This window comes from Gouania willdenowi, chromosome 5, assembly GCF_900634775.1.
Source record: "Gouania willdenowi chromosome 5, fGouWil2.1, whole genome shotgun sequence".
Taxonomy (NCBI): domain Eukaryota; kingdom Metazoa; phylum Chordata; class Actinopteri; order Blenniiformes; family Gobiesocidae; genus Gouania; species Gouania willdenowi.
This window is the reverse complement of record NC_041048.1, coordinates 31,241,519-31,264,557: the sequence shown is the minus strand read 5'-3', so window position 1 is coordinate 31,264,557 and position 23,039 is coordinate 31,241,519. Positions and strand designations below refer to the sequence as shown.

At 39.9% G+C, this 23,039-nt stretch overlaps 1 protein-coding gene across 2 annotated transcripts in view; it reads left to right on the top strand.

The window, feature by feature from the left end:
- cntn4 (contactin 4) overlaps window positions 1-23,039 on the top strand; it is a 325,246-nt gene that overhangs the window by 154,538 nt on the left and 147,669 nt on the right. For both annotated transcript variants that reach the window (XM_028447019.1, XM_028447018.1), the window contains exon 5: window positions 20,046-20,141. In XM_028447019.1, the coding sequence (XP_028302820.1) occupies window positions 20,046-20,141 (96 nt within the window). The remainder of the gene's footprint in view (window positions 1-20,045; window positions 20,142-23,039) is intronic.

Genomic DNA, 23,039 nt, shown 5'->3' with positions numbered 1-23,039 from the left:
CGAACCCTCTATTCCTGTCAACCTGAGCAGTGATGACTTCACCAACTTTTTTACTGATAAATTCTAATAATTAGAAACAATTGTTTCCCCCCGCAAGAGTGCTCAATGATTTCTTATACAAAGCAGCTCCTGAAATAACATGTTGCTTTTATTTACAAAGTTTCACTCCAATTGGTCTATCTGAACTGACCTCAATAGTTAGTGCTTCTTAAACACCAACCTGTCTTTTGGATCTGATCCCAACATCACTATTTAAAGGTGTTTTTACACTAATTAGATCTCTAGTAACAGTTTATGTGCCACAGGCTTTTAAAACCGCTGTAATCAAACCTCTCCTTAAAAAATCTACCCTTGATCCAAGTGACTTGTCCAATTATAGGCCAATATCCAATCTCCCTTTTGTTTCCTAAATTGTTGAAAAAATAATTGCAGGTGAACTATGTGATCATCTACATAAAAAAAATGTATACAAGAGCTTTCAATCTGGCTTTAGAGCCCATCACAGCACAAAGACTGCCTTAGTAAAAGTGACCAATGATCTTCTTTTAGCCTCAGAGAGAGGGATGGTCCCAGTTCTAGTACTCTTAGATCTCAGTGCAGCCTTCGATACAGTGGATCATCACTTATTGCTGCAGAGACCGGAAAGTGTTTTTGGATTAAAGAAATGACGCGAGGTTGGTTTAAATCCTACTTATTAGACAGAACCCACTTTTTATACATTATAATAATTTCTCCTCAGCACACACCAAAGTTAACCATGGAGTTCCACAAGGTTCAGTTTTAGGACCAATACTCTTTACATTATATAAGCTTCCACTAGGTAACATTATTAGATAACATAATATAAATTTCCATTGCTATGCAGATGATACACAGCTCTATTTGTCAATGAAATCAGAGGAAACTCATCAGTTATTAAAACTCCAGAACTGTCTTAAAGACATCACATTCTGGATGAGCCTTAACTTTCTCATTCTTAACCAGGATAAAACCAAAGTGACTTTATTTGGTCCAAAACACCTCAGAGAGAAATTATCAGAGCAAATTGTGTCTCTGGATGACATTACTCTGTCACCCAGCACCACAGTAAAAAATGTAGGAGTTATCTTTGATACTGACTTATCTTTTAACTCTCATATTAAGCAAATCACAAGGACAGCCTTCTTCCACCTCCGTAATATCTCTAAAATCAGGAATATCTTGGCCCAGAGTGATGCTGAAAAACTAATCCATGTATTTGTTACATCGAGACGAGACTATTGTATCTCTCTACTGTCAGGATGTCCAGTAACTCACTGAAACGTCTTCAGTTAATTCAGAAATTTGCAGCCAGAATACTAGCAGGTAGAAACAGGAGAGACCATATTTCTCCAGTATTGGCTTCCCTTCATTGGCTTCCTGTAAAATCTAGAATAGAGTTTAAAATCCCCCTCTTAGCATACAAAGCTCTACATGATCAAGCTACTGTATATCTTAAAGACCTGTTAGTGCCCTATCGTCCAGGCAGAACACTCCGCTCTCAGTTTGGTTCACGGCTCAACTGGTGTCTTGACGCTGGAGCTGGCAGTTCCTGATCAATGGTTTATGGTTCAACTAGTCTGGGACACTCGGATGGTCTATCTCTCTATCCTGTTCTGTTTTTGGCACTATATAAATAAAGTTGAATTGAATTGAACTGAATAGACAGCCCTAAAAAATGACATCATGGCCAGTCCGCCTCCCTGGCTTCAGACCGCCTTTATTGAAAGACTACGCTCTTTTGGTTGATTTACGTGCAGCGGGCGTGTCAGGAACCTGGACCGGAAAATACGCACAGGAGAGAGGCGCGTAACTGCAGGCACGTAAAAAAGTGCTTAAGTCCAGACTGGTGAATAGAGCCTATTGTGTCTGTAGGGTTGTTTGTGTGAGGTCAGAAAGTGATTGAATGCATTTTAACTCTTTCAGGAGCAATGGCCATAATCAATGCATTTTTTTTTCTCCCCAAGTGAAAACCTTGGGGATTGATTACACTTTAAAGACCCACTATACACAGTTATATACATAGAAAACTTGCCTTTGCCTGCAATATCAGATGACACCTGAACAATACAACTCTGGGAAGACCTGGAAGCTACATAAAATGATCTATGCCATGCCATTTTAAAAAGTCACTAAAGGGATCTGAAAAAAAATATTGCAAGAATTGCTGAGAGTTCAATGCTTCTGAACAAAGAAGAACCTTGCTCAAAATGTCAGAGTCAAAATGTCAAATGACATAGACTTTAAGGTTTTCTTCTTCTTCTTCTTCTTCTTCTTCTTCTTCTTCTTCTTCTTCTTCTTCTTCTTCTTCTTCTTCTTCTTCTTCTTCTTCTTCTTCTTCTTCTTCCTCTTCTTCTTTTTTGGCCAAAGTTACTCTAACAATTAGATATTGCAGCAGTAGTATAAAAATGAATAGCAGGTGGAAGCATTTACACCTGTTCAAACTAAGTAAAGTATCAGTCGGAAATAACTGTGTTGCTCAAAAACTGACCATACGGGCTTGTGTAAGCATTCTTTGTTTGATTTTCAACAATAAAACGTAGCCAGTGTTTTTATCAAGGCATGAATAACAAGACAAACTAGGCTTTGAATCATTGTTATTTTTACACAACACAAAGAAAGCATACAGAAGCTTATTATATCAAATGAAATCAAGGTTTTTATTTAAAAGTTAAACAATTTAAATAACACATCTTGTAAACACATTCTACCTGTCAATTATGTGGACAATGGTAACAAATGTTCACTGGCTGCTTTAGTATTTTCTTGTGCTCATCTGATAAAACCCACACGCACGCACACGCACACAATGCTCACTTGAGAGCTGTGAGTATTCCTGAGGAGTAGCAGGTTGTGATAAATCTCACGGTCAAGGTATGACGGGCTGGTAGAAGTATGATAAGTCTTGCTGGCATTTGCACGGTTCATTTGTCAAGAATATGATCATCAACCAAATCTGAATCATTGTTTCTGAATGAACGCCAGCCCAGGTTTGCCATAATTGATGCTAATGGATGGAGATGGAACATCATGTTTACTTAACCTCAGGCTATTAATCATAGTTAGTGCACCCATGTTGAAAACTACAATAGCAAAGCTTTTGTGCATTCTTGCACATTTTCTTTTTACAAATTTGTGATCAAAGGATTTACAGGATTTCTCCTTTACAGCCTTCCCCAATGTAGGCAAACTCTTTTTTTTTACCTTCTTTTGAACATCGGCACAGCTGGTTGTGCTTATAAAAAATATGCCTTTGGTGTAGCCCCCACCTGAAGCCCCCACCAACACCACCACAATTGTTTATCGTGGGCTCCTCCTGCATATAAAGGCCTTGTCTATATTACAAATTGTGCTTTTTGTTACTCTACCTGAGCTCCTTCTCACAACAAAGCTTCTTTTTTGGCCATGGGGTGTGGAGGGGTAGAGGTGGTAGGGGCAGTATTTGGGACTTATTGGGTTTTTGTTGCAGCATGCTTTCAGCACATGTAAGGCCACGTATGTCGCTGTGGGCATAACTATCACTGAGGGATACACAGCCATTTCATGAAACGGTAACTGCTTTGATGTCAACCAAAAACAATGCCAAAAACACTTTTGGAGTGAAGGGGAAGTGGGATATTCAGTACCTCAGATGTCTTTTTGTCTTTGTTGACTTTGTTCTACAGGTTTTTAGCAAGGCTTGCAGCTTTTATCTAACCTTCTATCATACCTTGAGATGAAAGTACATAGTATGGTGACACACAAAAGAAGCTTTCATTGGCCTTTTTGGGGAGCCCAATTTGCTTTGGAAGAAAATCATTTCTCGGTATCCCAATTCATGGTCTTTAATGTAATATTTATTTTGTACATCTATGAGCTGGAAGCCAAGAAATTTTTGACACGTTGAAATACTTTCTTTAAATATTTGTGATGGACAGTCAGAGATAAAGTAGACTGACAGCACAATTAACTTTTACAATATTCTTTATATTTTGAGTGGCAATTCCATGGTTCACTTAATTGGAGTTCTAATAATTCTAAAATACAGATATTTAAAAAGATTATTATGGCGTCACATTAGTGCCAAAAAAGTGCTTGTGAAAACAAGAACCTCTTGCATAAAACCCTTATTCTCACATGCGTTATCACTTTCTGCAGTCTCTGTAACTCCCTGCGCACACCATCACTTTCTGCTTGCTCGAATGTAATGAAGAGGGGTGGACTATGGTGACAATACGCGTGTGTTTCCGTAGCCAATAGAATACTGTCTCCAGGCTAGAACCAATCCAGCTCTGAGTAGCGAATAAGGATTGTTTGCACGCGGTTCTTGTTTTTACACATGCGGTTCTTGCTTTTACGCTCATGGTTCTGGTTTTTACGTGTTCGGCTTTATGGCACTAATGTGGCGCCATAGATTACCAGTGCCTATTTTACTGTAGGTTTAAATTCATCACATCATCCTCTTGACATCATTCAGAGCTTTAGATCATTTTTATGTTTTTACTTTTTTGTAAGTTCTAGGTCAATTGCACCCATAATATGCATTTTTGGGACAAAGGGGACTAAATTTTCCTGAGTAGATGAAAAGTTTGACATTTTTTAAGCATCATACTGCTCAATATTTTGGTTTGGGGTTTGGGGCATGGTACTGGGTCCACCATTTGTTGACCTCTGGCATATAGACTACTGTTCTTTGGATGTCTTATAGTAATAGACTGGGCATGACTCAACTGCTCCAGGATCCCCACCCATATTTATACCCATATGTCTACCCATAGATAAGATGACAAAATGTCAATCAGCAAAAAATATTGTCCCACAAGGTTTATTTTCCTGACTGGCACAACATCTGTGTCTAAGTTTATATATGAAAAGGCAGGGTACACTATGCCAGTCCATCACATGGCATTACGTTTTCACTTGATATAAATGTGTGGATGCAGGAATAAACTCTGTTTCTAGACAGTTTTTGTTGAAATCCCTTTATTCTCCTAAATCCTTAAATATTTCACCTCCATACGCCTGCTGTATCTGGCACTACAGACTTATTGTTTTATACTCAGCAATGTGTTGCTTGTGCGGCTTCACAGGAGTAGTGTGAAGATGCTGCTGGGCTGAAGAAAGCCAAACCTTTACTATTCTTCCTGAGAGATCATGCTGCGTTATGCCATCCTACTTTAAATGTGAATGGAATCACTGTGCTCTGTGCGTGTATATCAGGAAGGCATTTGGGCTTTCTGAGAGGCTTTTCAAGGCTTTTGTCTCCGGGTGTGCTGAAGTGCAAAACACCCCAGAGGCAAAGAGAGAAGAACAAAAGCTGAAAGCTAAATATTTTGAGAGTTTTTTTTTTCCATTCCACTTATAACAAATCTGCTCAACACTTTTTCTGAAAGACAATATCCCAACAGGGCAACAAAAAGAAGAAAGACAACAGATTTCGTAATGATCTGCATTTGAGAGTGTATCATTACACGTTGATCGTTGTTGTTTTGTACAAAGACAAATATTGCTCTTATTCAAAAACAGCCATGGCTTAAGGAAGTGGATTTTTTAATCTAATTTTTAAAGACCGTTCAGTAATAATATATCTGCTAAAATATCTGGTTGTGTATTTGACAGTGTTTTATTCTACATACAATACAATGTTTTAAAATGGGTAAAATTGTGCCACAACAAAAAAGGTTCAATTGGCCCATGTGGCACCTTGGTAAAAAATTCTGGAAGCTCCACTGATGTGTACGAGAATAGATGAGCTGTGATCTCATCAAAGGACAGGGAGCTTAAATTATGAGTGTTCAGAAGAGCAATTGAGCTAAAATAAAAGATTTGAATTGGTGACCATTTTTGTTTCTAGTTACTGTCAACCTAACTAATGAAAATAATATATTGAAAGTCATATAGAAAGGAAATTGGCCTTTGGTAAATTGGAACATTCTTAAACCTCAGTTCATGTTCAAGATGTCCAACTATTCTTCTTCTACTTAATTCACTTGAGAGCAAACTCTCAGGGTTTTGAAGCCTGGCTGTTCATAGGAGGACACAAGCACACACACATTCCCTCCATGTTTTTTTTAGGCCCATAGTACAATTCTATAGCATACTCAAACAACTATGCTACCCAAATGTTTTGGAAAAATTCAGCAAATATAAAAAAAAAAAGTTAAAAGAAATTTCCCTCTGTTCATGACGCCTCGTTTTCACCTCTGTCGCTTTAAGAAACTTCAAGCTTGTCTGACGCGTCCACGAACACTCCCCCTTCAGTGCCCATACAAACACGCATGGATGTTTACTTCTATTTTTCTGTGCACTGTATTTGGCTACTTTCTACATTTTTACATCGCTACAATACATTAGAATGGTTATCAAAGTGAGGAATGCTAACTTACGGACGTAGATCTCTCTTCCCTGTCACACACACACACACACACACACACACTACCCGTGCTGCTGCTGCTGCTATAGTCCAGAATAGAGATCGCATTGTGTCTGCGTACTTATTAATCCACTTTCAAATAAGCTCTTGTTTTAAAGCAGTCATTTGAAAAGGTAGGCAGCTACGACGATGAGCAGAGTGAACCGATCAACACGCAGGTATCTCTCAGCCGTTTGCTGTGACTGCAGCTTATTTGATGGTGCTGGAAGCGGGGGAGGGGTACAAGTTTTATTTACGTTTTTATTTTATTTATTTTATTTTTTATTTTAATGGATTTCTTACAAAAGGGAGAGGCTCTGCTGCAACACTCCAGGCATGTGTTTGATGAGGGAATGACATAGTAACGTGATATAAATCTTGAAAAATTCGGATTTATATATTACCTCCCCTTTAACGACTACAGTGGGCATACATGGTTTTGGATTGTGGGTGGAACCTTAATTTTTAAAGAAAGATTACTTATTTGTTCAGAGTTATTTAAAACTTTCATTAGAGAGACAGCGTTACTAAATGACCGCAACATACACAAATGGAGTGATTCCATATGTGTAAACATCCTCAAACAATAAATCTGGACATTTTTGAGTGCTGATTATTATTCAAAGGGAGCCAAAAAACCAACAGTCTGTACTGTGTGGGCCATGTTTTCAGTCTTGATCTCTATCATGTTGTTGTGACCACATACAAACAAGAGTCTAATAATGACATTGTACCATGCGTACATCAACATGATCACAAAATCTATTAGTGGGAACCATGCTATGAGTCGTTTGAGTTCAAGCCATTAGGGGAAAAGGGACATTCATACTTGAGCACAACACGGCACAGTATGGAGCAACTGGTCCGAGTATTAGTGGACCCTGAGAGACACAAGATCTGCCTGAACCTAAGAACAGGGCCAAATCTGTCATAATTCTCTGAAAATTGAATGAAAATTGCTATTTTAATTGACCTTAAGTAGCTCCAGTAGCTATTAGTTCAACTGTGCCTGCAGGTTAAGAAGTGATTTATGTTTAAAGAAATTGTTTAAGGCACCTTCTTAATTGACTTGTCATATAGTCAATACAGTATACTGTATATTACCGAACCTTCCAGGTCTCTTCATATATCATCAATCTCAATCATTTTACATGAAGCACTCAAAGCTGAAATATTTGTAATCTCATTTTAAAGTAAGATCAGTTGCAGTTTTATGACCAGGCAGGTCTGCAGAGTGTACAAATGCTGAGTGTTAAGAATTATGGGTAATTGGGGATAATGAATCCAATTTGCATAATATTTATGAATATTTGAGATTTGGATAGCATTTTAATGTGTGTTAACTTCTGTGTCTGTTCTTAAGAAAGTCATTAATTGTAGTTATTTTTTTTCTTTCTTTCTGGAAACATATTTTTGAAACCTTGGATTTATACTGGTAAGACCTTTTTGTTTTCAGTAGTAAATATATATTTTATGGAGAACAAATGTCCTCTATTGGATCAACTGTTTCCCCAATAGTAGCAATTCTTTACATGGAGGACGTAAAACTACAGGGCCAGGCTCCCAGACGTTCATTCATGTATGGTTAACATTAAGTCTCATTACAGGAGACATATCATGCATTTAAGTCCTTCCTTTTTTACATTTAAATCATACAGATGTGGTCTATATAAAGCGGAACTGCAATGCTTGGGTCTGAATTCCTCATTATTATAGCTCCACAGACCCCTTTTCTACCCCATTTCCGATGTGCTTCTAAGAGCAACTCGTTTTGGTGCGGCCTCTTTAAATGCAAATGAGACACTTCATACCCCGCCCACTCTCCAGGTTGCAGAGGTGACACTCGGTTCAACTCCACCCCGTTCGGCCATTTTTGTAGTTTGATAGAAGAGATACGATTATTTAGCGGCGCAGAAAATGTTTATTCACACATTATTTACACAATGTCAACAACAGAAGACTTGTCCATCCAGCTTTACATGTTTGAGCCAGAGTCTGACCCGGTGGAGCGAGATGAAAATGAAGATGATGAACCTGCAGAACCCTAACAAGTGAGCTAACACAAGTGCCGAGCTAACGCTAGCGTCAAGCTAAAGTCACAAAATACATTTTAATACAGTCTTTTCGGAGACAAAAACGGCAAAATGAAATGACTAATGAAAACTTTAGACTTAAATTAAATCACATAGGTCATATCATCAAGGATCTAAAACGATCACACAGCGCTAAAAAACGTAATAGAGAATAGAATAATCGAAACAGATTGAAAAATATGACCAAAACAGAATATAAAGATATCAACGGAGAACCTGAAGAGACTAATTTGAACTTTTCTGTACTTCTAAACACTCTAAATATACAACAAAATGCATTTAAGGGCTAAAAAGGGGACTTAACATGATATGTCCCCTTTAAGTTAAGTCATTCACCCAACACATGAACGCAGTGGACAGTAACATCAAGTTCACTTGGGAGGTTGCCAAGGACAAAAGACTAGCATCCTTTGACATTGTATTGGGAATTGACGAAGATGGAAACAGAAAGAACAGAGGCACATCAGGGAAGCCCTTAAAACTTGTGGCTATCCCAGGTGGATCTTTATTAACTTGACCAAACCATCCTGGACATACAGGGAAGAGAAGAAAGAACTGAGAAACAGCACATTCTGCATGTTGCAGAAGTCTTAGAGTAACTCAAGAGGATATTTAAGAACCATCACATTCCTGTAAACTTTAAACCCTGCAACACTCTCAGGTGGAATCTGGTTCACCCTCGGGGCAAAATACCATGGAACAAACAGAGCAATGTAGTGTAAGCAAAGTTGAAGTTACTCTGCTAGTTGTTCAAACCTGAGATTAGTCACAGAGAAAGAGCAAGAGTAAATGTTTCTTTTAAATCAATGATTTAATAAGAGACATGCAGCAAAACTACTACAAAATACCAATTTAATATGGAAACACAAGACACTCATCTGGTACAGCTGTGGACTCAAGGTAATCACCTGACTTATAAGCACAAAGACCAATCAATGTTTAACCACCAGGAGCCACCCACCCAGGATTTTAGTTCTCCTCAGCATTTCATCCAGCGGTTATTACCTTAAGTCTCCTCCACCTTTGCAAAGGACTAAGCTTCTGTTTTCAGCCTGCATCTCATTATATACAGTATGTACCTAAGCAATTTATCTGACCCATGGTATTTGGATAACAAATGATTTATGACTTTTTGCTATCCCCAGGCTCGCTGCCTTTATGTTGAGGTATAGGTATCGGTATCGGGAAATGGGTGCTCACTCTTGTTAGTGCCTACGCTCCAAACAGCAGTGCATAGTACCCACCCTTTTTGGAGTTTTTGGGAGGGGTACTGGATAGTGCCCTGCTTGGGGAATCTATTGTACTTCAATGCTTACGTTGACAACAGCATGGTGACCTGGAGGGTTACACCAAACGGGTAGTGAGGGCCTGCTGGGAAGGCTTGGCAGAAAAACCTGGCAGACTGACCTTTAACTCCCACTTCCACCAAGCTTTAACCACTGCTCAAGTGTCGAGGAGGCTAATGAGCTTGAATCCGAGCTCGGTTCTGCTTGGTCATTGTGGAGGCATCTGTAACTTTGTAACTTGATAATTAGCTACTCGCCTGATCAGTACAAGCTACAACTTGATTAACTGCTTTTTAAGAAATTATTTTAGCTGGCAACATCACATGATTATAGAAGTATTGTCAAACCTTTGTAATACTAATAATACTGTATTTGTTTAGAGACAATACAAAATAATTTATCAATGTCCATGCATGACAAAAAATAGCAATTATGTCCTTTATTAGTCTCAGTTAAATTCGGTGAAAAGAGCACATACCTATACATTGGCAAAACCAATCAATCAATCAATCAATCTTTATTTGTATAGCGCCAAATCATAACCAATGGTATCTCAAGGCACTTTACAGTAGAGCAGTCTTAAGGACGGACTCTTCATTTTATGGATACACACATATGCATATATACGTATATACACATACATATGTATCCCACACCCAACATGAATTCATCATGGCGGCAAGGAAAACCTTCTGTTAAGCAGCAGGAACCTTGTGTGGATCCCATTCCTATGATGAACAGCCATCCACGTTAGTCTGTGTTGGGTGTGTGCAGAGGAAAGGGTGGAGACAGAGTTGTTGAGACTCTGTAACTCCACACTGAGGATCCCACGGACCTGCAAGACAAAAGCCAGAAGGAGTACAGGAGCAAACACACAAGGGAAGAAGCAGACATAGAGGGAGTGTTTGAAAGAGGAATGTGACCCTCTCCGGTCCCTCTCTAACCTAAATGACCTCTCTCTTAACGCCCTCTCCAACCTCTCTCCAACCGAGCATGCCAGACCCCCCCCCCCCGGCAGTCTATGCCTATTGCATCTTAATTATGAGCTATGAGCTGGTTCCTAACTAAAAGCTTTATCAAAGAGGAATGTTTTGAGCCTAACCTTAAAGGTAGAGAGGGTGTCTGCCCCCCGAACCGTGGTTGGTAGATGGTTCCAGAGAAGTGGGGCCTGATAACTGAAAGCTCTTCCTCCTATACTACTTTTAGAGACGAATGGAACAACGAGTAGTCCAGCATTTTGAGAGCGTAGTGTTCTGGGGGGATTGTATGGCACTACAAGCTCCTTGAGATAGACTGGTGCCTGTCCATTTAGGGCTTTATAAGTGAGAAGAAGAATCTTGAATTCTATTCTATATTTTATGGGAAGCCAATGCAGAGAGGCTAATACAGGAGTAATGTGATCTCTTCTCCTAGTTTTAGTCAGTACACGTGCTGCAGCATTTTGAACCAGCTGAAGTGTCTTAAGCGACTTGCTCGGGCAGCCTGCTAAAAGAGAATTACAATAATCCAGTCTAGAGGTAACAAAAGCATGGACTAGTTTTTCGGCGTCGCCCTGAGACAGGATAGATCTGATTTTAGCAATGTTACGGAGATGAAAGAAGGCAGTTCTTGAAGTTTGTTTTATGTGAGAGTTGAAGGATAAATCCTGATCAAATAGAACCCCAAGGTTTCTAACAGTTGTGCTTCGTGCCAGAGTAATGCCATCTAGGGCAGTTAGGCTAGCATAGGTTTCTCTAAGGTGTCGCGGGCCCAGTACAATGACCTCAGTCTTGTCTGAGTTGAGAAGAAGAAAATTTTGGTCCATCCAGGCCCTAATGTCCTTTAGACAGGCCTCAAGTTTAGATAGCTGATTTGTCTCACCTGGCTTCATTGATACATACAGTTGGGTATCATCAGCATAGCAGTGGAAGTTAACAGAGTATTTTCTCATAACATTACCAAGGGGGATCATATAGATACAGAAGAGGATTGGACCTAGCACAGAGCCCTGAGGAACCCCGTAGCTTACTTTAGTGTACACAGAAGACTTATTATTCACGTGTACAAACTGGTACCTATCAGATAGGTAGGACTTAAACCAGTTTAGGGCAGTCCCTGTGATTCCAAGTAATTTCTCTAATCTCTCTAGTAGAATATAGTGATCTATAGTGTCAAAAGCTGCACTAAGATCTAATAAAACCAGCACTGAGAGTCGTCCTTCATCTGAAGCCCAGAGTAGATCATTAGTTACTTTAACTAAAGCAGTCTCTGTGCTGTGTTGAGCTCTAAAACCTGACTGGAAGTCCTCGAACAGGCTGTTGTTTTGAAGAAATTCACAGAGCTGAGCTGCCACAACTTTCTCAAGAATCTTTGAAATAAAAGGAAGATTAGATATAGGCCTGTAGTTTGCTAAAGTGCTGGAATCAAGAGTAGGTTTTTTGAGAAGGGGTTTGATTACAGCTACTTTAAAGGACTGTGGCACGTAGCCTATTGATAGGGATATATTTATTGTCTCCAACAAAGATGGGCAGACTAGGGGAATAACTTCTTTAAACAGCTTAGTTGGGATCGGATCTGAAAGGCAGGTCGATGGTTTGGAGGATGAAATAATAGAGTTAAGTTCCTGAAGTCCTATATGTGTGAAACAGTTTAGGTTAGGCCTATTTACATTTAATGGTACAGCAGGCCCAGGTGAAGGCAGGGAGTGGCTAATTTTATCTCTAATCTTGTGAATTTTATCGTTAAAAAATGTCATAAAGTCCTCACAGCTGAGGGCTAGAGGAATCATGGGCTCAATAGAGCTCTGACTTTGTGTTAGCCTGGCTACAGTGCTGAAAAGGTACCTCGGATTATTTTTATTTTCTTCAATTAGTGAGGAATAGTATGTAGATCGACTATGTCGTAAGGCTGTCATGTATTTACTATGGCTTTCTTGCCAAAGTATTCGTGACTCCTCTGTTTTATTGGAGCGCCACATTCTCTCTAATTTACGGGTTGTTTGTTTGAGTGTGTGAGTTTCAGAGCTAAACCACGGAGCTTTCCTCTGACGTTTAATAGTTTTTTCCCTCAATGGGGCAATTGAGTCCAAGGTGGATTTTAGTAGACTAGCAGAGCTATCGACAAGCAGATCCAGTTGAGAGGGGTTATAATTAATATCATAGTTATTTATTGGATGGTGCACTGAGTTTAAGGCAGCAGGAATGGCCTCTTTAAATTTAGCCACAGCACTGTTGGACAGATTTCTACTCGTAACTATTTTATTGCACAGTGCGAGATCCTCTAGGATAATGTTAAAAGATATTAAAAAGTGATCTGATAGCAGAGGATTTTCAGGGTAGACTTTAAGTTCATTAATATCAAGGCCATATGTTAGAACAAGATCAAGAGTATGATTTAAACGATGAGTAGCTTCATTAATAGTTTGAAAAAAGCCAACTGAGTCTATTAGGGACATAAAGGCTGAGCTCAGGCTATCACTATCTTTGTCCACATGGATATTAAAATCTCCTACTATCAGTATTTTATCAGAACTGAGGACTAAGTTTGATATAAACTCAGAGAATTCTGATAGAAATTCAGAATAAGGGCCTGGAGGACGGTAAATTATCGCAAATAAGACTGGCTGGCAGGTTTTTGATTTGATATGAGATAAATTTAGAACCAGGCTTTCAAAGGAAGTGTAATTGGCCTTTGGTTTAGGATTGATTAGGAGAGAGGAATGATAAATAGCTGCTACACCACCTCCACGGCCTATGTCTCGTGGCATATGAGTATTTAAATGACTGGGAGGAGTGGCTTCATTTAAACTAACATATTCATCTTGATACAGCCATGTTTCAGTTAAACAGAATAAATCAAAGTTATTTTCTGAGATAAGGTCATTTACTAGTAGAGATTTGGATCTCAGTGATCTAATATTTAATAGAGCACATCTAATGCTTTTATGTTTTGGTGTTTCTAGATTTGAGATTTTAATTTTTTTCAGATTTTTATAATTGATAGCTCTTTTATTTGATTTTATGTTAAAATCATTGTGAAATATGGGTCGGGGGACAGACACCGTCTCTATAAAATAATATTCATCACCATCACAACAGTTGTCATGGCGATGAACACAGCTATCATAATAGCAATGGGAGGAAAACTGTCCTAAGGCAAGCGCAGAGGGGCATGGAGGACTCCCCCTCTGTAACATGGTCTCATTCATGAGATGTCATAAATGTGCCATGTTTTCTGATAGTAGAGATGCTCCCTCCAAAGTAGGATGGATTCCATCTCTTCCTATCAGGTTCGGTTTTCCCCAGAAGGATCTCCAATTATCAATGAAGCCCACCTCGTTTTCTGGACACCACCTCGATAGCCAGCGGTTAAATGATGACATGCGGCTATACATGTCATCACTGGTCAGATTTGGTAAGGGACCAGAGAAAATTACGGAGTCCGACATTGTTTTAGCATAAGCACAAACTGATTCAATGTTCACTTTGGTTGCTTCCGACTGGCGACGTCGGGAGTCATTAGTGCCGACATGGAGGACTATCCTATCAAACTTACGATTACTCTTTGCCAGCAACTTTAGATTTGATTCTATGTCGCCCGCTCTGGCCCCTGGGATGCACCTCACAATGCCCGCTGACTTCGCTAGCTTCACGTTTCTCACTATGGAGTCGCCAATTATCAGAGTTTGTTCCCCGGTGAGTGTGTTGTCCTCACGGAGGGGGGAGAACCTGTTTGAGACGTGAACATGGTGGTGTCCCGAGCGGCTTTTTGACCTTCGACTATGCTTACCACGGACAGTAACCCACTCATTGCTGGCCGGGGGGGAGGCTAAGCTAGCGCTAGCACGGTCCGCACCGGCTAGGTCCTGCTTGCTAGCTTCGGTTTTGGTATCAGGGGTGCGGAACCGCTTCTGCAGATTGTTGATCCTCGCCTCCATATCTAACAGTACGCTACACTTTATGCAACTACCATTGTCCCTAAAGGAGGACGAGGAGTAACTAAACATCTGACACACCGGGCAGGAGAGCGGAGGAGAGGAGAGAGAAGCCATAGGTGCTAAATTTAAGCTAAGCTAAGCTAAGGACAAAAGGAAGTTTAAAGGAGATTGTACTGCCTATAAGAGGCGAGATTGCTTTTTACTTAACCTTCGTACGTTTAACTCTACGGTAAAAAATTAAAACAAGTGTTTTCAAGGCTAAAATATCAATGACAACAAGTTTGATTAGAGTTAGCAGAACACAGTAGTAGAGCGCTGCAAGCAGCGGTAGAGCGTAAACAGGAAATGATCGATACGTCACCACGATACGTCACCACGTCAGCACGTCACCACCCTATGCACACATCCAACCACCACTTAGCTTAGCACGTAGCAACCAGTCGGTGGGGCGGCGGGGGGACTTTAGCAATAACTGAGGCGCATCGCGCTGGTGGTGTGGTCGTTGTCCTCGGGCGTGCTGCTCCCGGTGCTGCTTCTATTCCGGGTCCTTCTGGCCTGGGGTCCGGTCCCTGCTGGCTCTGGGCCCACTGACGGGTGCCCATCGGCTGCCCGTTCGTCGCGGCTCTGGCCGTCTGCTGGGCGTGGGCCTTGGCCCCTCTGCTGGGGTCTCGGGCGGGGGGCTCTCTGGGCCCTCCCCTCGGGGGATTGGGTGCGGGGGTGAGGATGGGGTGGTTGGGTGGATGTCGGTGGGGGGCCTTGTTGTTGGGGGTTGGGGGCGGTGGCGGAGTGCGCCGGCTTCTCGGCTTCTAGGCGCTTTCTCGGGTGTGTATGTGGGGGGCGGTGGCTGCCTCTCGGCTTGGTGTCTTGGGGGCGTCTGGGGGGCTGCTCGGCCGGGGGGGGTTGCCTGGGCTCCCTGGCCCCCGCTCTTTCTGCAATTCTGGCTGCGTCCTCGAGTCCGGGGCAGCGCTTGGGTTTACAGTGGCAGTATCTTGCACATACATCGGTCTACAATGCACTAGCATGCCTTGGACTGTGGGATAAAACTTGTAGTGGGCTTAACTTTAGACACGTTGATCCCAAATACCTGTTTCAGGTATTACCACTCACTCCTTCCCTCTGCCCACAGCCACCACCATTATAGTTAAGCCTCACGCCTACAACTTTATATCTCACTCTCACTTTCAACTCCTCCCCACCCTTCCATTTCTCTACCTTGAATCGCTCCTCCCTGCTCTCTTCCCCCTCCACATCTCCCCCACCACCTCCCCCAGGTGGAACACTGCCCTCTCTTTTTATATTCTCCCTTTAATAAAGTGTTTCTTACCCTTCCTTAGGGAGGGTGAAATCGTATGTTATTGTCAAGCTGTTGATTCAAAGCTACAATCAAAATTGTCAATGTAAACCTTAATTTGGAATTACTTTATTTACTAATAATTTAATTTTGAATAATTAATTCTGAAATAAATATAAAAAAAAACATAATGTAACCGTGGCCATTGTCAAACCTCAGGTCCAGATTCAGCAGTTCATCTATATCTGAAGGAAATGGGATATTTCGTCAAGGACAACATTATACAGATCTTGTCAAGAGAAGATTGATGGTTTGAGAGTGGTGTGAAAGAGGAGGGGCCATCTTTGAACAGGAGGGGAAGTGAGATGTCATCTCTCTGTTTTGAATAATCCCATCAACTACGTACTTATTACTACCCAGACAATTTAGCAACAATCTGCCTGAGTCATCTGATAGCAGTGATCCTTTATTAAAGTAATGAGTCACGCAATTGGTTAATCAAGGCTAAACAATTATACAGACCTTACATTTTCTAAACTAAATTATTGACTAATGTCCTAGAACTTTTACAGAAACATTCAAGTACAAGCCTTTGAAGGTGGAAATATGGAAATATACCAAGAAGATCTTGGAAGAATAAAAAACACAGCTTTGGACCTGCTGAATTAAAGAAACCCTGATTGGAACATATTTCTGTTTTTACTGAGTTATGAGTGGGCCTGAGGGAGTTACTGAGCTCACTGTTACTGCACTCAGATATTGAAGTGGCTTATAACAGCAATTGTTCTTTTCATTAATTGAGAGCAGGACCAATGTGTAAAAATTGAACGCTGCAGAAAGTGTGATGCTTTGTTAGGGTGGGTGATCAGATTTACCATGTGCAAAACGTGTTTTTTCAAAGTTTTATTCAGCTCGTTTACATGGTTTTTACATTTTAAACATGCAAATAGAGCCACACAAATGACATGAAAAGAAGGAAGGAACCCAGGCTGCAATGTAGCACAGGATGTGTGGCAATAAATATTTTATTTAAATAGCTTCAAGAGCATTGATTACCACTTGTATCTTGAGCTGTTATCCAGCCCCAACCTGACAAAATACAGCCTAAAACCATCCAAAAGAAAAGTTTCTTAAATAACTCAGCTTTATTTACTAGCCACTTGTTCTGCATTCAAACATAACCACTCACTCATGTGCCACTATATGGTAGGTACTGGTTTACTTTTGCTGTAAAGTGTGTCGTAACATTGCTGTAATACACACATCCCAGGTCGCTACTCTGTACATATGCACATATGTGACATCATTTATTCATGAGCCAGAGGCCAGCCTTCCATTCACCTCCTCCGCATCCATTTGTTCATCTTGATCTTTTAAAGCCAGTAAACTGCTCTGAATAATGGAATCATGAGGTCATCTAGACCAGTGGTTCCCAAACGGTGTGCTGCGGCACACTGGTGTGCCGTGAAGCAAGTCCGGGTGTGCCGTGGGATTTTGTGGCAACACAACACACTATTGCAATATGCTATCCTTGTATCATTCGTTCATTCGTTTTTCATTATGTAACAAAAACATGAAAAACAAAAAAAAACACTCATTATTTGATATTTGTTTCCAAAACCAAAATGAAAAAACGGAAAACGTCTTGTTTTTCAAATTCAATCTCTTTTGCTTCGGTACAGAAATCTAAAAACGGAAAGCGTACACCTTTATTTTTAGTTTAGTTTAGTTTTCTCCATTACCGATTTGCCAAAGTACGTGACCCGGAAGTGTATTCTCATTTCCTCCTCCCATTTTTTTGCTCCCCTTGTGAGATCCGCCTATTTTACATTTTCAGAGGGAAACGCGCTAAATGGATTGAGAGCGCATTTTGACACGCAGCATTCCTGATTCCCTGGGGTTTGTACCTGTCCTTATACCCCCTCCCGGAGGCTGAGGTCCCAGGATCAGAACCTGCTCATGGTCCCCCGTACCCGTTACAAGACCAGAGGAGATCGCTCCTTCCAGGCGGTCGCGCCAACGCTCTGGAACGATCTTCCGTTTTCCTTGCGGTTGCTTGATTCCGTTGATGCTTTTAAGAGCCAACTGAAAACCTATTTGTTTCAGAAAGCATTTTAAAATTCCAGTGATAAAGGGTTGTTTTATGACCATCATATTTTTGTGACTGTAACTGTAATTTGTATTGTATTGTATGCACTGTATGTATTGTGAAGCACTTTGTGACTCCTGTCTGTAAAAGGTGCTATATAAATAAATATTTCTTACTTACTTACTGGGGTTTGTACCCTTTATTAGTGGAGTGACGTTTGCACATGTTTTAATACCCCTACACCTTTAGTGAATGGCAATCCCCTTCCAGTGTATTGCGACCATAAGGTTGATAACCCCTACTCTAGACCACCAAAGATGGGCTTTTTTCTGCATCAAGAAGTTATCTGCACCTCCTTTAAGTTGAGGTTTGGCCTCCATGGATCCGTCTTGTTTTTCCCATACATCCTTATATATGGAAATTGCAGTCCAATCACCAGCTAAAACCCCCATGGTTTCCCATTTGAATCTCATTTGCTTTCGGACCTGTGAGAGGTTTGGTGGTTTGCCCTTTGGTCGGACACAAAGCCGGTTTAAACTATATCCTTCACCATATAAAGTGTTGTGTGTATGAACACGTGTAACAACTGTAACAACTCAACTGAACTTTATTGATACAGCACAACAAAGTCATCTCAGAGCGCTTAACAAAATATAATGTCCATAGTAAGAAAGAAAGAAAGAACCCAACAAGACACACACAACTGGTTCAGAGTGTTTTCCAGTGTGTTGCACAATTTGACCTTGAGTAAAATTCAGAGGGGAGAAAATTATTGAAGAAAGAAAAGCAGCTACTTGTAGGATCAGTGATTAATGTCACAAGTTTGGATTCTAGGATCTGTTCAGAATAATGCCAAACTTTTTCTAGGACAACGGAGATGCCTTATTGGATGGATGTGTAAACAACAATAACTTTGCATTTAGTTGAATTGGCAAAATGAATGTTTCTTTTGTTTGATAAAATCATAGTTTATGCTTTATAGATCAATGAATCGAATGTCATTTACTCTAAAATGAAAGGAAAAAGTTTGAAATTGCTGCTCAAGAGTTTGTTGGCATTATCAAAAAAGTTCTGAGGGCATAGGTGTGGTAGTGGTTAACACGTATACCTCACAACAAGGAGGTTCTGGGTCCAAGCCCTGGGGTAGACACTTGGGTCCTTTCTGTGTTGAGTTTGCATGTTTTTTCTGTGCTTGCTTGTTTTCTTCGGATTCCTCCCACAATCCAAAAAAAAACCTAAACATGACTTGACTGGAGTTTCTAAATTGCTCGTAGGAGTGAATGGGAGTGTGAGTGGTTGTCTGTATGTGTTGCCCTGTGAAGGACTAGCGCCCTGGGCTGTATCCCTGATTCCCATTTAATGCCCATGAGAGCCAGAGATAGGCACCAGCAGACCACTGCAACCCTGAAAAAAGGAGCAAGCGAGTCCGAAAATTCCCATAAACAGATGCATAGAAGATTTTCAACTTTATTCTTATATTGATTTCTTGTGTTTTTAATCAGGCAAGGAAGACTGTGATTCACTTGACCCCATTTTTCTTCTAGTTTGTTCCCGGTATTCTCCGTGACATCAGAATTAAGTAAAGCCACTTCCTTCACCCATTTCTGCAACTCCACATTTTACTATACAATGCACGAAAATGTCAACAAACTGAGCATTTACGGAGGAGATGAAAACAAACCTCCAAGCAGCAATTTCAACCTTTTACATCTTTTTCTGAGCAAATTATTTTCAATTTTTTTCTCAATGAGGCCTATACTTTTGCTTCATCTGCTATTATCTGACCTTTAAGAGTTCTTTTGTGTTTCTGAGCATGTGACATCTTGAACTTAAGTGTTCTTCAATTAAATCAATTTAACTCTCAATTTATATCTCCTCGTCTTTTTTTGGAGGTAAATTGGTCTAAATCTTACCTAGTTTTTGAAGCTCCTCTTAATGCAATGATTGTATTCTCTTCTCCAGACTTGGAAAACTTCAAGACCCACAGACGAAGCTCAGTATCGGTCCGTGAAGGCCAAGGAGTAGTGCTGCTGTGCGGCCCACCACCACACTCTGGAGGTAAGACCCATGTCCATGACCTGCTTCTCAACCCTACAGGAAAACCAATTATAAATACATAAATATGGACTGAATTTTTTAAGTTAGTTGTCTGTGAAGTGCTGTAAATGTGGAGCTGTTTCACAAACGTTTTTTTGTCTTTGCAATCAACACGTAGCTGTGAGAGCTGAGTAATGTTAGAGGACACCTCGTGTTGTGTAGGTGTGATCAGACTGTGTAAGTTCAAAGAAATGCAACAGCCACACTGTCAATTTCCCAAAAATGAATCTGCATTGATTAGAGCCTCACCTTTTTTTTTATTTCACTTCATCAGTCAGCGAATTAATCTGCAGTGCGACCACATTTACCAATTATTGTTTGCTCTCAGAAAGCAAACATAGCATGGAACCATGGAAGGTTTATTCAGACGTATTAAGGCCCTGTTTGTTTGCTTTGTTCTGAAAGCTGATCGAGAGGATCAATGTCTGGCTCTTTAGACACTGATCTTGATCCAGGATTAGCTTGAGTTACTGCAGCTGAAAGATGAAGGAGCCATTTCTGGTTCGATCAAAAGTTAACCCTCTTTTTTTAGTGTTCTATCTTTGCTCATTTGCATGTTACATTAACCTAGATTACTTTCATTATTTGCTAATAACGTCTTACAAATTGTAATATGTTAAGTGCGAAGTAATTATTGATTTGCGTTTTGAGTTTAAAAAGTGTTTAAAACTATTTTTGGCTTGATCACTCTTTATTTTACTTTTGCATATTATACATACAAAATGGAGTAAAACATATTTAATATTTTTCTTCCTCAGCATTTACAAATGTAATACATCTTTTTTTGTTATAATCAATCATCATTGCAGACATACTCAGCTTCATCCTTAGGATTTCTATATAAAAACTGTCAACGTGCAAACATATTGATTGAAATGCCACAATAGATCTGCTCCTTGCCACGTTTCTGAGTTTCTTTTATCTTATGTACCTTCACAGAGCCTGAGGTCCTCTAGCCTTTAAATAATGATGAGAACTAATAGGAAAACCAATAGTGAGGCAGCCATTTAACATTGTCTGTGTTACAGCCTTTCAGTGAACCTCAGGGCCATAGAGATTATTAAAACTTTTAAATCCAAACTGATGACATACCATTTTACTTTGCTCCTAATTAAAATGACAACTTTTCCTGTTTTTAACTTGTCACTGATAGGAGCAGATTTAGTAAAGTTTTGCTGCAGTAAAAACAAGTACAAACGTATTTCTTTGCACTGATAAATGGTGTAAACCACACGTAATCAGAATTGTCTGTCAAGCGCGCGCAATGCATTTAGCACAATTGGGCAGATCAACTGTGGGGCACAAAATATTGGAAGGAGAAAATATAAATACATTATTGCAGTACACACAATCAAATTTGTCAAACCTGGAGCTGTTTGCAGTGCCTGATTTGCTCATAAATTAATTATGTCCCATTAATTAAGAAAAAAATAACTTTCCATTTTTAAGTCCATTGAAGTAACAGCACTTTCATTAAAATATTTTTGGCAACATAATTGAACAAATTCAGTGTATTCATCTAAAAAATGAAAGAAATGTTTGTGCAGCTGACAGGATGGTTCACCTGCTGCTTTCTCGTAGAATCACCTCCAATTCAAATGCTTCAAATTAAATTTTGCACACTCAGTTCTCCTACATTCTCCATGTTGAACACAAAGGAAATAGTGCCTCCATCCAGTATTTAGGCACGCAAGATATTTTGCACCTTTTATTTGAAATCAGTAAATCTGACCCTTAGCATTAATGTGTTTCCTGTTAGAATTCATATCAATGATCAACATTGTTTTTGATAAATGTTTCCTTTGTTTTCATGCTTTGACTAACTTTGATAATTTTAGTATTTTAGTCTTTCTTTTTGTTAGTCAACCTGTTAATTAAATAATTTTTTATTTATTATCAGTCCTTTCCCGTTTATAGTGCTTATTTTAGTGTACTGTATATATTATTGGTATTATTTTTAATTCTCTTTCTGCTTTTAACTTTAGTCCATGTACGCAAATGTGTTCATATTAAGGCTCAGAGTGAAAATGATTGCATGTAGGACTACATGACTGCAAATGTGAATACAATCAATTCATAAACACATTTTGGTTGCCTGGTTTAACACATGATTCTTTAATCCTAACGTAAAGCATGTGTTAGGGACAGACTGCAGGAATGCTTAAACCTATCATCTTGGCATGGATGTGGTGGGCTTTTATGTGCCCGTGCTAGTACTCACTCTTTTGTGGACCTGCAAATCCCAGACAATAGGAATTTCAACCAGGAACAATAATGTGGGAAGGTGTCACAGTGTGGGCTCAGGTGTGCCGTGGCCCCCACCTATAGCAGAAACACTCTTCTGTTGTCCTCCACCTTCAGATCAGACCCAGTGAGGACTGCTGTAACGAACTTTACATTTATCAGTGATGCCACTATCACCAAATAATGATTAACTTTATCTGCCATCCAACACTTATAATCACCTCTCATTCTCCAAATTTCTTCTCATTGTGTTTTCTGCCACGATTGTAAAACACCATGGGTCAGCAGACTTGTTTAGATGCAAAAAACATTCATGATGTTCTTTTGTATTGACCATTTATGGTTGTGTTTATGGGTTTGTCGAGGGCGGGATATGTGGTTAATTCACCTGCGCAAACTTTAGGGTGGATTGTGATTTATAAAGAGAAAAAATCATGCAGGTTGCATATGCACTGGTTTGTAAATCAGTGTTTTCAAATGTGTTTCGGGCATAGCTGATTTTCAGATTTTTGGCACATGCCCACTTTTATATACATTCCTACATACATACATACATACATACATACATACATACACTGAACAAAAATATAAATGCAACACTTGTTTTTGCTTGAG